The 16,522-nt window shown below is 41.9% G+C and overlaps 1 protein-coding gene across 8 annotated transcripts in view; it reads left to right on the top strand.

Moving 5' to 3' along the window:
- The window catches only part of DNM3 (dynamin 3), a 570,492-nt gene extending 564,527 nt beyond the window's left edge, over positions 1 to 5,965 (top strand). For 2 of the 8 annotated variants that reach the window (XM_073804428.1, XM_073804421.1), the window contains one exon: positions 5,749 to 5,943. In XM_073804428.1, coding sequence (XP_073660529.1) covers positions 5,749 to 5,785 — 37 coding nt within the window. In that variant the 3' untranslated portion in view covers positions 5,786 to 5,943. Of the gene's footprint in view, positions 1 to 4,567 lie in introns of all 8 variants that reach the window. The other 6 variants (XM_073804407.1, XM_073804418.1, XM_073804410.1 and 3 more) reach the window with 6 other exon arrangements.
- The last annotated feature ends 10,557 nt before the right edge of the window (positions 5,966 to 16,522 follow it).

Here is a 16,522-nt window from a genome sequence, read left to right as displayed (position 1 = left end):
AATTATCTTTGCCAATATAGCTAGCTCATAGTAAGTGTAAGATCTGGAAACCTACCTTTAAGGTCTCTGATTAGAATTATAAATTATTCTTAGATTGCTGAGGTGAATCTTAAAAAGCTGTTTGTCTACATAGTCATTTTCTTTCTCTACAGTAACTGTCAAAAAATAAAAATAGAGGGATACAGCAGTATAACACAAGTAGTGGATTTTCTGAGTAAGTTTGCTTAAAATGCAGGGAAGAAGTTATGTAACACCTCAGAGGCAGGTCATCCATCCACTTTTTCAGGTAAACATTTTTCATTTGTCAAACAATGTAATTATTTGAAATGGACAGGAATCTCCTTAACATTAAGAATAAAGCTTAAATAGTAGGTCTCTAAACTATGGAACTCGATGAAAGAAGATAATATTTGAGACTCAAGCCATGAGTTTTATATCATTTCACTAAGAGGACTGCAAGCTGTGAGCTCAGAGTTTAATGTGAATGAAGCTAGATGGTTTCTAAGAAACAGTTATTGGTTCACTAGATCCCTCATTCCTTTCTTAAAAGCTCAAATGTGTCTTCTAGAACCTTCAGTCATCCTGTCTAGTTGGTATGTTTAACATTACGTGGTGCTCTGTATGGTGAAATTTTAAGAGTATTTTGAAGCATATGTAGTATATGCATTGCTATTTGTATATACGTGTAAGAATGTATGTATGTATGAGAGCAAGAGAGAGGAAACTCAAGGAAGAGTCTCCTGTTTGTCTTAAGACCTGCTCATGCTGGTATATTGGTGAGACTTTTCACCTCTCTGGTCTGGGGTTTCACACATGGCTCAGCTCAAGGCTTCATTCCTTTTTAATTTTTACCCTCAAATTCCTTAATGTAATGTTTTTTAAATTACGATAAAATTACTCTGTCTAATCTCTTGCATTGTATGTTGCCAATTTGCTAAAAATGATTCCTTCCGATCAGAAATTCTACCATTACTTGATTTGTGTTTAATTTTACATGTACAGCCTTTGTTTTGCTTGCCTGTATGTTTCTTTTCTCTCCCTTTTCTGAATCAAACTCCTCTTTTGCTTTTTTATATTAAGAAGCAGTGTACAGAAGCAAAATCTTGCCTTCTCTGTTGATTCTTTAATTAATTGGAGCCAGAGAACTTTCCCCTGTCTTCTTGGCACTTTCAGGCTTTCTTAATGCTGAGATATGGATGGACTCTATGAATGGAATTTTTGAAGCAAGTTCCTAAAGCTTGTATCATTCTTGAAGGTCATGTGTACCTATTGTGAAAATGTGAAGCTGTATTTCTGAACCTGAAATAAATGATAACATTTGAAGGACTCCCCCCTTCCTCATTCTTGTATATATTTGAGTCATGTCTATGCTTATCAGTAAGATCTGAGACTTGTAAATATTTGTAACTCTTTCGATCCTGTTGGTACCAATGTGGAGAACGATAGCATTTGGCATTACTGTCATTAATTTGGGGAAGGATGAGATTTTTAAAGGGAGCAAATTGGACAAATCAAAGGCAGGAGAGTGGGAAACATTTTATTCCTGATTTGAAGTCATCGTTGTACTAAGTTAAAGAAGAACACAAACCTTAGGCAGCTGGAGGGTACAAAGTGACACTTGCCAAGAAGCACCGTGACATTTTGCTATTGAAAAGGAAGTGATCCCGAAAAGCTAGGAAACAGAAAGTTGAAGAATACTCTGCCCAAATGGTAGGTCTACAGAAGGCATTTCTAACAGAAAGTAATTAAGTTCCTGACTCAACAGTTGGCCTCCATTGTTCATTCATTCGGCGTTGAGGGGAGAAGTTACCCCTTTCAGTTTCCCCAATATTAAGAGAACAGAAGAGTGTTCACTCTTACACACGTCCTTATCCTGAGTTTCCAGAGAATAGAGAAAGATTCCTTGTTACAAGAGTTTTGATGATAGGTCCCTTATCAACATACATAGACTCAGATTGTGCCGTCTAAAAGCAGGAGACAAGAAGGGAGTGGGAGGGGAGAAATGTTGGTTTACTTTCCCTTTGTGTTCAGGGTATGCTCTTTGTGAAAAGATGAATTGGAAAGACTGTTGGGTTAATTCACACTTTCTGTTGTGATTTCTTTCTCATGTCTATACATCTTCCATGAGTGGAGCCATCAATGCCTTCAAAGGAAGCTTTTTAATGGAAGAAAGAGTCAGGATGCGAATCATTCTGTGCACTGTGCTGTGAGTGTGTGTCTTACCGCATGATTCTGTATTCAGAATAGTTCCTGGTAGAAATTACCAAAACCAAAGGACCTTATTGTAACTATCTGGCAAATTTCCATTTGTATTTTAAAAATAGTTCTGACATCAGTGTAAGTATCTACTCAATTAGTTTTCAAGATTCTTGTTTTTCAGCTGAAACCTTTAAATTTCGTACTGAGAAGTACTAATTTCATCACACACCTGGCATTGCCACTTTTAAGACCACTTCTTGGTGTTCTTTCACACTGAGGCAGACTGATACTTAGAGTACATGCAAGAGATGTTGGCTAAAACTACAACCTTAATTTGAAGTTTCCCAAAGTCCATTCCATGAGATTTTAGTAAGTTTTACACAGACATACACCAAGGATTTCTTGATTGACTATACTTGGGAAATGATGACTAAAAATTAGATGTTTCTTTACTGGAAGACTCTATAGAAGCTTTAATATCAGATGGCAGGGCTAGTGTCTCCATGTTTCTCAGATTTATTTGACCATCAATGCTTTGTTCATAGAGCATCTCACAGGACTAGTGCTCTGAGGTACATGCCTTAGGAAACACTGCTTTAGTGGCTTTAGGCCAGAGGGGAAAGGCATTGAGTGAGATTGTCCCAGTACAGACTGTCACTAACACAAAGTTGGGTGATAAAATCAAATGTCATGGCAACTGGAGCTCCCAGCTTAGGACCATCCTCCTGGAGCTCTGATGCTTGGGGAGATCCAAGGAGGTAGGTCGCATAGGAACAGGGGGCATGAAAGCAGATAGAGACAGACATGCAATGAGTCCTAGGGGGGCATTGTGGAGGACTCAGATCACTTTCAATATTACCTTTTCTCTCTCACTTGCCAAAAAAAGAGCTCCTTTGAATTAATTACATTACCCCCATTGTATTCTTGTAAAGGGAGGGATCTAGGCTGACTTAAAAGTGAAGATCAGCAGAAAAGCATTGAGAAGAACGCTTATTCTTACTGCCTTTGTTGTCTCACTTTCCCAAGCCTTCAGGCTCACCAACTGCTCTGGGATATTAAGTTATCTGAGTGATGGGCAAAGAAAACAAGCAGGGAATGTTTTGTGAGATTGTAACAGAAAAGAAAAAAGTTATAAGGAAGACCTTCCCAGGGCTCTTGCCAGAGGAATGTCACCCTAGGAACAGCGTGCAGCACTGAGGTAGATCCAAGAGAATGTGGGTAATCCATCATTCTTCTTAATAATGGAGACTTTTATATATGAATTATGCCCATGTTCCACACACAGCTTTTCCTACCACCTTACCTTCCTGTTTCAGCCAAACGATTCTCCGAAGTTGTTTTTAAGAAAGCTTAAGGAGGTATAACCTGCAATTATAACCTTAAGTAGGTAGAATTTGCTTCTATGGTGAATGCTAGCTAGTATGATGAGCTTTAATATGTTAGCAACTCAGTATCCCAACTCAGTGTTCCAAACTCAATACTTCGAGTTTTGTGTTAGAAGTGGCAACGGTATAAGGTAACTTTGTAGCCCTTCATATAAAAAGCCCCAATATTTTCAGCACGTGACCTTCAAGCACTTCAGCACTGTGTTAAGTAGTATGGAAAATTCTGGAAAAGAAATAGTAAAAACCCAAACTGCCGAGATCCGTAATAGAAGTAACTCTGAGCCAGTGTACGGTGTCATCACCAACAATGCTTTTTTGGCAATGAGAGGAAAGTTAGATACAGGATGAGTGAAGAGGGAAAGAAAAGAGCTAAGGGGATAGATGTCACTCTGCTGTTTGAAGCAAACGTTCTAGCTGTCCATGAAATATATTCCAAGACATAAAGTTTCTGATCCTGTTTCTAGACTAGAACACCAAACTAGCTCAAACAGAAAAGTGTTTTGGCATATGCTGACAAAACGTCCCTTTAGCACTGTGGACTTGCTGTTCAGTTTAATGGCTCACCTCCCCACCCTGCTGAGGTAATTAAAGTGTTCTAAAGCCCCTTCAGAACTCAAAAATAGTTTCGGTTTGCTGGGCAGGTGATAAATCTCATTGAGCCTGACAGGAATTTCATTACACTTTCTTCATGAAAACACCAGGGATAACCATTACCTGGATCTTGCAGACCCCCCCCCACCCGCCCCCCCGCAGTTGAAAGGTTACAGACCACTAACAAGTTCTTCATCATTTAAATGGATAGGAGGCCTCCTTAAGTTCAGCCAGCTTAAATTGGACCAAAGAAAAATTGGTCTTGGACTTTGGGGAAGGTAAGGTCGTTTTTTACTGCTGCTCAGAAATAGCCCAGTCAGTGTGGCTCCATTAACATCTCATAGAAGATGAAACAGAAGTTTGCTTTTGTTTTTGCTTTTGTTTTCTTGTAGACTTCATTGCACCACTCACTGAAGTGTTACAGAAGTAAGATGGAAGTGAGTATGTTGTTGAACACCTGGATGAGTAGCCAAAAAGGAGTCCCACAGGGAGTAGGGTACTGAACTAACCTGCCGTTCTATGGCTTGCTGTAATGTTGAGCTCATTACCAGTTGGGTTAGAAAGAGGAAATTAAATGTAGACTTCTGCTGGAAACCCGTGGGAAAGCTTCATTGGGCCTGCTGTTTTCCTACTTACAGAGCTGTCCATTGCCATGTAGCGTTTACCGTATCTTCCCTAGCAGCCCATCATCCAGAGAGAGGCTGCTGTCAAAACGAAGCAAAACTCTGGATCCTTCTTTCACCACCAGTGGGCCTGACAAGATGCAAGCCAGGCTAGGGATACGGAGAAAGAGCCAGCAAACCAAATTTCATTTACCCTGGACCTGGTTCAGAATAAAGAAGAACTTCAGTTGCACCTAACTCTAAGACAGAGGGAAACCTTACCCAAAAGCTTTGGGGTCACCATGGAACAGACATAGCCTCATAGTTTGCCTGGGCCTGGAAAGGCTATCACATCAGGATTTCACCTGAAGGAAATTCTTATTTACAAATCCTTTTCTCCAAGATCGACCCCAGTTATTTTCTGCATTGTGATTACATTGCTCATTTGATCCCTTGCCGCCTTCTACTTTCCCTCATCTTAAAGAAATCTCACATGTCATATTTCTGTATCAACTCCCTCTCCCCCTATGGAGATTTCACAACATTTACTGAAATCTTTGGAAATAACCGAATGTCACAAAATCAGGGTTGGGAAACATACTCAAGTTATAAAGGTATGCGGCTCTTGTACTGTTCCCAGTTCTCCTGAATATGATTGCATGGATTTATCATTCCATGGTACAAAATAACAAGGTTTTGGAGTGGGCTCAAATGGCTCATACCTAGCACATGGCTGGAAGCCAGGAAACATCCTAGGAGCTGCTCACTATGCCATGTGATATTCTCTCATTTCCCCTGCATGTCTGCATCTGCATGTTTTCTGTCTGATTTGAGTTTGATTTTTGTGGGATATTTATGCATGCTGTTATTTGGATTTATTTTCTAATTTAAACATTGTTTTCTTCCTCTGCATCTGTGTTTTTCTTTTTCTTTTGTTTTATTTTGTTTTTTTGTTGTTTTGTTTTCACTAGGCGACCCCCTCCTGCAGTTCCCGGACGACCATCCTAACCCCCATCATTCATCTCCTTTTGTTTTCGACAATATGTCTGTACTTGGTATTTAAAAGCCTTTCATTTGCACTATATGTCATATGTACATAAAAACTTTTATTTTTGATCCATGTCTATAATAAAAACAAAGTTTATTCTATATAAAAAATGAAATGTGTTCTGTTTCTTTTTCTAAAGAAGATCCGAGTTAAAATAGGAGTTTGTTTCAACTAAAACCACGTAAGGTGAAAAATACATAATTTGACCTTTTAAGGTGCTTAAATTGAAAATGATTGATTTTAAGTTCTTAAAGCATTGTGATTTGGAATGCCATTTGGTGGAGAAAAATAATCTATCTTCAGTTGAAATGTCTGTCCAACAGAAGAGTGAAACAAGTAAAAATCCTGGGTGTCTAGAAAAGACACAGAGGACTGAATAATTTCACTCTGCCCCCAGGAATCCCATTAATAATTATGATTGCACCAAGAGCTTTTTTCTATTTTCATTATTTTTCTAGGAGATAAAATATGTATGATTATGGGAGAAATTGTTGGTCTGAAACACATCAATCTCATACTTTGGCAAATTCAGAGGGAAAAACACATCATCTGAATAAAAGTACAAGACAAGGAAATGTTGCCACCTTGGGAAGATTCTTAATGATGTCAGTAAAATACTGGAAGAATAGAATCTTTATGAGTGTTCGGGAAAAGACAACTTTTTTTCTACTTTAATCCTCGAATGGTAATTCCAACAGTGAAATTCTAAGCTATCGTTAAAAACAAATCCCAAAGATTTATCCAAATAAAATGTTTATTATTAAGGTAATGTAGTCCACAAATATGTGATCTGAAGGCTCCCTAAAGGTTTGAGATTTAATTCAGAGTTTTCTTTTTGAAGATTTACTTGGTCTAAATTAAAATTTTAAAGGATCTCATCTTGGATGAGATCACTTCTGAATGTGCCTCACTTTAGCATATGAAGAAAAAAACTATAGGACAGGAAAGTAAAGTACTGTTGATCAGGACTTGGTGGTCCACTCACTTCCTGGCTGACTTAGACAAGCCCTGGCAAAGAGAGGCAGCGCCTTAGATGTAGGCAGGAACCTCAGTTCAACAATGGGGGACCCTCACTACCAATACCCTTTCTCTGGGCTGTAAAAATCTTTTTTAAGGACTATGTTCTCCTCCCCAAAATGGAAAAGCGGTTTATTTCTCAGGTGAAAACTTTCATATGGCACGTTACGTTGGTGTGTACTTGCATCTCAAGTTCAGAGACTGCAAGTTAGAAGCGCTCGTGACTAAGGAAATTCAAAGGCGCCAAAGCTGGGGATCAACAGAAGCTCAAGTTTACCTGGAGGCGGCTGAATTGATGCAAAATATCACACAGCACGCAGTTTGTTGCCCTTCCCTTCACCTTCAGTCCAGGCGTTTAATTCCTTTTAATCAGTATTCTTATCGGGTAGCTTTCTCATCTGATAGCATGCTCATCCCAACAGACCCGGTTTTCCTGGATTATATCACACCATCTCCGCAAACACAAAACAGAGGTTGTCAACAGGAAGGTTTTTGCCAATTATCTTTTTTAAGTGTTTGGTACTTTTCCACTTTGTCTTAACCTTGAACTTATTTTTATGTGCAGTGTTACACCATTTAGATGTTTAAACCTTAGACTGACCTGATGACCATGAGAACGTAAGGCTCGAGTCATGGCAGAATGAAATGATTCCCTGGCGATCTTACTCGGTCTCCTCAACAACTAGGTATGGCCCCTTCCTCACATTCGATAGGCGAGAAGAAAGGGGGCCTCCTCTTCGAATGGGAGGGGGGAGGAAGCAGCCTGGAGTAAAATTAAACTATGCTGAGGTTTGTTCATATTTACCGCTCATAGTGTTTCTGTGTTTCATAACATCCCCTTCCTCAGCTCTCCCACCTCCACCCTCAATATTGGATAGAGAACTGAAGAAGTATAGTTGAACTGTACTGACTCAGGATCTTCGGGAGAAACAAACCATTATATCTTTAGTAAACATAATATTCCTTAAGTATTCTCATCCCTTTATTTATTCATCAAACATTTCTTGAATTCATAAGAATGTCCTAGTTACTGGGAACACTAGAGAAGAAACAGGATAAAAGTAGCTGACAAAATACCTAAATAAGCAATTCCAATATAAGCTATGACAGGAGAAAATTTGGGTCCTTTTTTCCAGGGAGAACTGTTACTGACTTCCATGCTGAAGCAGTTATTTGAGTCCTAGAACCAGATTATCTGCTTGACCCAAAGCCTGCTAACATTCCAGAATGTGGTGATTTTGACCTCTGACAAAGAAGGGAACAATAGAGCTCATTTCAGCCAATCAGAAACCAAACTTTTCATTTCTAATGGAATAGTATAAGACTCTGAATCACATAAGTGTTGGTTGAGAAAGACATAGTGCTATTGAAAGTGAAGTAGTCTGTTAACTTTGCTTTGGCTTCTAACAAAAAGGTTTTTGATTTAGAAGACACCCTGTAGCAGTCTCCCACTGGATGCAGTGAGGGGAATGAGAATCCCCGAGTCTCCAGCTAGAAACACCCAGGACACCTAGGAGATGGAGAAAACAGAACTAAAAGTAGGAAAAAATAAACGAAACGACCCATGCTTTCCTTGGGGAGTTCCACTGTTAAATAAATGTCTGTAAGCCTTGGGAGCCACATATACAGTGAAGGGTGTTTCAACAAACATCCTAGAAGTTGAAATCCAAGAGTAGATAAGGAAATAACCTCAGCTGTTCATGCACAAACATGGATACCTTCGGTGGGTTCAGATCCTGTACCCTTCAGTACTCTTTATCCCAGAGTTTGAAAAAGACTGTACTTGCCAATGTCTGTTTTATAATTCAGCACTAAGTATGATTCTTTAAAAAAAACTCAGAAAATGGATGTTGCGATCTTTAGTCCAGTTCCATGAGATTCACAGTCTTCACAGCTGTAAGTCCATCTTAAAGACATGAACCTCATCCACAGAAAGAAAAGATTGCCAAAAAAGAAAAAAAACTTCTATACCCTTTATAATACTACAGAGTCTATATCTGAATAAATCAAATGGAGCTTATGCTACCACACCACTGTATGTCCCCCATTTAAAGAGACATACCAGCTGCCTCCACTACCATCATATATACCTATTTTTGTTTGTTTGTTTAATACTACAAGTTTCTATCGAATTGCAATACTGTCAACATTTAAGATCGGATGGCAGGTTGTTGGATGAGTCAAGACTATAAACTGCTACTCTCGAAGTGTTCTTAATCTAATCACATTTTACAATACTTTATATCAGGTTTTGATTCTCACTGCAGTTCACGTCTTCAGTGATCCTCTTGAACACGAGCCATGAGCGGGCAGAGAATAAAGAAAGCCTTAGCCTGTGGCCCCCAGGAGCCAAAGAGACTTAAGGATCCTCAAGACAGTAACAGAGAAGTCACTGAAGTGGGTCCTCCATCTCAAAACAGCTGCTAACAGACTAACAGAGGATATTTTTGAAGCTCCATATAACACAGTGGAAAAACTAGCCTTTCAGATTCTTTGTTTTTGTTTTTTAGTCTTTTGGATTATTAAGGGCTAGCTTTTCTTCCCCCAGCCCTCCTCTCTGTGGCTGTGTTTCAGTTAGAGCCAAGGAGATACTTACCTCTGCCTGCTGCTTTTTTCTCTTTTAAAGACAAAAATACTCTCAGCCTCATACGCAATAGCTGCCTGGGGCCTAAAGATCTGTTTATTCTGCAATTTAGAAAGAGTGGGAGGCCGACGGTGTTCTCACCGACCAGAGTCCAAATGTTCCTTGGGCCCCGCACAAGGCCACGGGGCCGTCCTGGAACGTGAGCCGTGTGCCAGCGGAGCTTGGGAAAGCAGAAGCAACTCCTCAAGCCAGCTCTCTCAGGGGCCCGAGGGGACAGTATCCCTCGACCTCAGCACTGGTAAAATCAATGTGCTCCAACACCCCAGCAAAAGTATGGTCAAGAGATTGGAGAGCTAGTCTGTTTAGGGCACAAGACCTCACTCAGGCTGATCCTGGGTGTCATTTGAAACCCAGGTGCCAGTGGCACTGGACGGTGACAGAAAAGGCCATTTGCCTTTCTAAGCCCCTTCCTCTGGCACTCTTAGCCCTGCGGCACCTGACGGTGCGAGGAGGCACCAGTACCGTGGAGTTGTCAGGCCCCAGGTGTCGAGCAAATGTTGGGCTGTTGGGAAACAGAACTACCTTATCGCTGGGGAGTCCTCCTGTTAATCACAGTAATAGATCTGGGAAGAAAATGGTGTTTTGATTTGGCTGGTGATTGCCACTGTTCCCAAGGTAAATGAGCCAACATTAATTGCCAACCTGTGAGTTGTAAAAGAAGAAAGACACCAAAAGCAGTGGCATGGTCTAAGCTAGCTCACTCCTACAGAACTTCAGCTGTTTCTACTCTGCCTCTTGCCTGCAGCTGAGCTCGCCAGAGCCCTCTCAGTGGTCAGAGGAGCGTCCCTCCTCAGGCCTGATGGTTCCCAGGACCTTGGTCAAACCCTGGCTCTCACTTCAGCTCTGATCACTTTCCCCAGAATCCAACTTTCTAGAACACTACAAATGGCCCTGCCCCACTGTTGGAAGTTGGCATGGTTCTCGGGAAATTAGTCATTAGCCCCACAAGGCTCTTGTCAATATGTCCATTACTCAGAGAATCAGCACATGAATTCCATTAGGTAACAATAAAGAACATGTTCGTGATGACATGAGGATGCCTGCACACTAAGACCACACCTCCTCTGAGGTAAAAAGGAGGCCCCCAGAAATCTCCCCAGCCCTACCCACCGACACTCATATTCTCATCATCTGCCTTGAACCCGCCGGGACTTACATAGCTCTTTATCCCAGCCTAGGTCAGTCTGCCAAAAAGCCCTAGACTGCTGGGTCGCTGTCCTGTATGGAGATTGGAGTACATATCTATTCCATGCTCTTCTCCCCACCTCTCCAACTTCTGAAACCTTTACCCTGTACCCTCTATAATTCGCTGCCCATGATCAGTAAACTTCCCCTAGATCTTCAACCTGTCCTCTGGATGTGTCCGTCACCTTCTTTCTCTAACAGGACAGCTCTAAGCGTACTGCTTTCCGGCAGCCTTCTCCAAAGGGGGTGCTTGTCTCCCACAGCCCTTGTACTGCTGAGCCTCACGTGGGGGTAGGTATCCTTGTTTCTCATTTTTGCTTTCAGACCATTCATCCTTCCTCCTCCATAAAACCTTCAGCTTTGAACCTCATGCACCAGATTATAGCACATACCCCTCATTGTTGCACTTATCTACCAATCTCCAGTTCATTCTCTCTTATTTCTTGATGATTTTAGCTCCTGTTTCCCTGTCATTCTTTCCAGTACCACTCTTGTCTTAATTCTTGGGGATTTCTACCTAAGTGTAGGTATTCCTTCCAACACCGCCCCCCATCTCACTTCTCATTTCCTTGGACTTCACTCCTCCAGTGACGTTGCCCTCCACCCTACCTCAGCTGCTCACTCCCAAAGTCATAACCTTGTCTTTATCTATTCTCTGACATTTACTTCCTTTCAAACCCCTTGAACCTCCAATCCATTGACCTTTGCTCTGTCCCTCACCTCCCTGTCCTTCACCCTTCTTGAGGTTCACTCTCCTTCTCACCTAACTTAAATTCCACGGTCAACCGTTATAATCAGGCCCATGCATAGCTACCGTTCTTCCTTGCCCTTCTCTCAATCTGATTAATCACCACCCTGGGTAAATTCAATTCTCCGTCTACTCTAGTTTGCACTCATGTAGCTGTACATGGTTAGGAAAATGCACACACAACCCACACACAACCAAGCTTCACTTTAAATTCATGACTACCATTCTCAAGAGAGCCCTTACTACTGCTGGGCAATTATACTAGGCATCCCTAGTTCATTCACTCTCCCATTGTCCTGAACTGTTTCATACCTCCTCACGTCATCACTTCCCCCTTACTCTCACATCTCAGCTGATTCTTTGCCTCCTACTTCCCTGAGAAAATTGAAGCAATCAGAAAAGAATTAACAAAGATTCCCATCACCTCATTTATCCACTAACCATCTACCCACTTACCAGCATCTGTATCTATATTCTCTGCCTTCCCACTATGTTACCATAGATCAACTATCCCTTCCCATCCTAAAGCCAGTCCCTCCACTTGTGCAATAGATCCCATCACCTCTCACCTGCCCAAGAATATTGCCCCAGCAATTAATTCTTCCCTTTCTCACATCAAATATTACTTTCTACTGTTTCATTTCCATCAGTATACAAACATGCTGTCATTTCTCCTATCTTAAAAATAAAAAGGTTTCTTGCCCTCACCTCCCCTTTCAGTTTCTGTCCTATTTCCTGTTTCCCCTTTGACGTAAAACTTCCAGAGAGTTGCCTGTACTTGCTGCTCCAATTTCTCTTCTCTTATTCTCTCTTAAATCCACTTCATATAGTTTTTATTCCCACAACTCCACAAAAAAAATGTTCTTTTAAGGGACACCAATCACCTCCTCCTTGCTAAATCCGATGGTCAATGCTCAGTCCTTGCTTTCTTTTCTTTTTTTTTTTTTTTTTTTTGCAGTACGCGGGCCTCTCACGGTTGTGGCCTCTCCCGTTGCAGAGCACAGGCTCCGGACGCGCAGGCTCAGCGGCCATGGCTCATGGGCCCAGCCGCTCCGCGGCACGTGGGATCTTCCCAGACCAGGGCACGAACCCGTGTCTGCTGCATCGGCAGGCGGACTCTCAACCACTGCGCCACGAGGGAAGCCCAAGCCATCAGTTTTGACTGAACTTCAGCTGTCAGGCTAAGTAGAGGATCACATACTACTATTGCAGTATTGGGTTGCTTTCTTGATTTTTCAGATTTTGATCTGATTACAGTTGATCACCCCTTCTTCCTTGAGTCATCTGCACTCGGTTTCCAGGACTCTAAACTCTTGATTTTCCTCCTGTCTCAGTGGTTGTGCTTTCCAAATCTTTTTGCTTATTCTTCTCTCCAACCTTTTACTTTGGATTTCTTAGTCCTCTGTATACATAAACTTCCTTGGTGATGTCATCCAGTCACATAGCATTCAATGCCATTTATATACCAACAAGTCTTAAATTTATATCTCAATCCCATACATTGCTCCTAAAACCCAAACTCATATCTCCAACTCCCTACTCAACATTTCAGTTTGGATGTCTACATTTCATACCCTACATGCCCCAAACTGAATTCCCAATCCTCCTCCACAAAATCTTTATCCATATCCCCTTGGCCCCCATCTCAATTGATGGCATCTCCATCTTTCAATTTGTTCAGGCCAAAAACCGTAAGAGTCACTTACGATTCTTCTCTTGCATCCATACCCTACATCTAATATGACAGGAAGACCTTGACTCTACTTTCAAGTTATATCTAGAATGTGACTATTTTTCACCACTTCTCCGCTATCACTCTGCTCTGAGGCACTGTCATCCCCTGCTTGGATTAATATCAGAGCCTCCTAATGCTTATTTCTGCTCTACTTTTCCCCACAGCAACCAGAATGAGCCTGTTAAAATTTATGTCAGATCATGTCCCTCTTTTTCTCCAAGACCCTCCAGTGTTTCCCATCTCAGAGTAAAAGCCAGAGTCCTTTTAATAGCCTACAATGTGCAGGTGACCCGTCCTCCCACTTTCCCTCTCTGGCCTCCTCTTCTGCTCTCCTTTATCACCCCACCTTGGCCACTCCTGGCTATTCCCCAAACATGCCATGCAGTCTTCTGCCAGGGCCTTTGCAGCAGCTCTTCCCTCGGCCTGGAACTCCCTTCCCCTGAGAATCTGAATAATTCCCTCACCTCCTTCCAATCTTTGGTTAAATGTTACCTTTTCCATAAGACCTACCCTGATCCCCTTACTGAATACCATTGCTACTTTTTTCTTCTTTTTTCAATAGCATTTGTTACCTTCTGCTTATGTTTATTGTCTCTCTCCTCCTGCTAGAATGTAAGCTCCATTAGGTCAAGGGAGTTTGTCCCTTTTACTCGTAGGTGTATCTCAAGCACGCAGGGCAAACAGTATCTGTCATGTAGTTAATGTTCAGTAAGTATTTGTTGAATGAATAAATTTCTGAGGCTAAACATCATAAAATGCAAATGGTAGAAGTGAGTAGAGGTGGTCCTAGGTGGACAATACATTTTTTAATAAATAGATGTTGGAGGAAGAGAATAAGGGATAAAGGGGATGATGAGGGGCTTTCTAAAGCATTAAAAGCGACTGCCTACCAGTTAGCCTTTAGCCCTAGGAGCAATTCAAGACACATTGAATTTCATTGTAAAAGGGAACATCAATAACTTCCACAAGATGGCACTGTGTCCAGTCCTGTTTTCCCGCATTCGAAGGGTTTGCAATATCGTAAAATTGTGTGACTGATGCCCTCTGCTGGCTTGTTTTTGTTTTTCTGGACCTTGAGCCTTTGGCTTAAAGATGTAAACTATGGCTCCATATGCTTCCTTGAACATGCTCAGTGTGATTCTTACATCCATAATTTAAGCCAGCTGGCCAAAAGCACACTCAAAAGTTTATAGTACTGACACAGCATACAGGCATAACACTGACACCGATTTGATCGCCACACAGAACCACTGTGGTGTGGTGACACTCAGATCCCTGCGACGCATTCTAGCCGCATGCCAGTCATGCATCACGCCAAAATATCAAGCACACGTGCTGCCTTGTGGCTCTACCTGTCCTTCATCCTTCCATCTCAACTACAATCCCTGGTACCATTTTGGAAAGATGGGTAACACTGCCTTCCCATTCCTCCCTCCTTGCTCTCAATTGCCACCACCACCCTCCAGCCTTCCTTATAACTTAGGGTGACAAGAAACAGAGCTGGGAGGAAGGGGTACATCTTCTTATACAGGCAAGTATTTGACAAGTTGGGGTTTTAATTCCAAAGCTACCCTAACCCTCTCCCCTTCCCTGCCCTCCCCGACCTGCCCACAAACACACACCGTAATACTCTCTGGAAATTTAGATCATTAATATCCTATTTGTACCCTTTCAGTGTGGTTTAAATTTAAAAGACTGACTGGATTACTATAGTTAAGTGATAGGTAACTTTCCCAAGAACTGTCACATTAGGTCATACCAATTGTTACGTAGGCGTGCATCCCTATGCCAGCAGCAACCCAGAGAAGCATGCCATAAGTGAGCCTCATCATCCTTCAGGTAGCAACACCTAAAGGCTTGGGATTTCTTAACATTTATTTATTTGTTTGTTTGGTTGTGCTGGGTCTTAGTTGTGGCACGTAGGCTTCTCTCTAGTTGTGGCACGTGGACTCTAAAGCACGCAGGCTTAGTTGCCCTGCGGCACATGAGATCTTAGCTCCAAGACCAGGGATCGAACCCACAACCCCTGCATTGGAAGGCAGATTCTTAACCACTGGACCACAAGGGAAGTCCCTTAACACTTTCTTACAAGACAGTTATGGCTTTTTTATGTGCGTTTTTTCCCAAAACTTTTTGGAACCCATTTATATCCCTGGCTTGTGAAACTTCTTAGACTTACATGTAGACAGTGTATAAAATTATTTTTTCATTTGTCTTAAATTTGCTCTGTTCAAATTTCAAAGGGTGTCTCCTCCTGTAAGTCATGATTTGGTAGGCAAATAACATCCACTTTCACCCTTATAGTTTTATAGAAATGACTATATCTCTTTCGAGGCTTCCTTCCAGGCTGTGGTGTTCTATTCTCTAATCCATTTTCATAGGCCAGCTTCCTTTCCCTCTGATTCCTACCATTTTGGTTATTGCAGTTATCCTTCTGTGATCTAATTCCACTATAGCCTGGTTGTGAGGCAACCAATTCTGTACAAAGAATTCCAAACACAAAAGCACTGGATTCTATTCTCAGTAACCTTCTAGATAATGCCCAGAATTCTGAACCAATGTCCTTCAGGTACTACACATGGAACACCTTAGCTTGGGTGTACCATCTCAGGTACCTTGAACTTAACATGCTTCATTCTTATTTTCTTATCTACTTTACTTCCAAACCTGTTCTCACATCTGTTTTCTCATGGTATAGTTACTAGAAAGAATCCACTCAAGGCAGAAGCCTCCCCCCACCCCGCCAGTTCTCTTTCCCTCCCATTGTCCAACATGAATTTACCAAGTTCTGAAAATCTCTCTAATCAGAATTGACACCTCCTTGGCGCAGTCACCCCCCTTAGTCTAGACCCTCATTTTTCACTCTTACCACAAGAGCTTCCCATGCTCAGCCTCTGTAGTTCAGCCTGAATCCTGCTACCAGAATTTTATAAACACACACACACAAAAGTGTGTTTGGTGGGAGCCCTATATCCCTTTTCAAAAGCTCCTTAATTTGCCATTGACTCCAGGATCCAGGAATTCAAGGTATTCACCACGCTCAGACCTCAGCCTCTCACTGCAGCCCGTCCATTCTGCGCTCCCCTCTCCTGCCAGGATGAGTCAGGCCCTGTGCCCCTGGACATACACACTGTTCACTCCGGTTGGAATATTCTTCTCCCCACAGTCACCTCTTTTCTCTTTGAACTGCATCTGCTGCCCCACCCTGCACCCTCACATCCAGCCCATAACACCCCATCCCCTGCCACCTCCACGGGGAACTTCTACAACCATCAGACTGCAGAGGATCAGGCCTCGGGTAATTCCAAATACTATTGTGTGGAAGAGCTGAACATGACAGCACAGGCACATTCATTCATCCCACTGAA

Source organism: Tursiops truncatus, chromosome 1 (assembly GCF_011762595.2).
Source record: "Tursiops truncatus isolate mTurTru1 chromosome 1, mTurTru1.mat.Y, whole genome shotgun sequence".
NCBI lineage: Eukaryota > Metazoa > Chordata > Mammalia > Artiodactyla > Delphinidae > Tursiops > Tursiops truncatus.
This window is presented reverse-complemented; position numbering and strand designations above follow the sequence as displayed.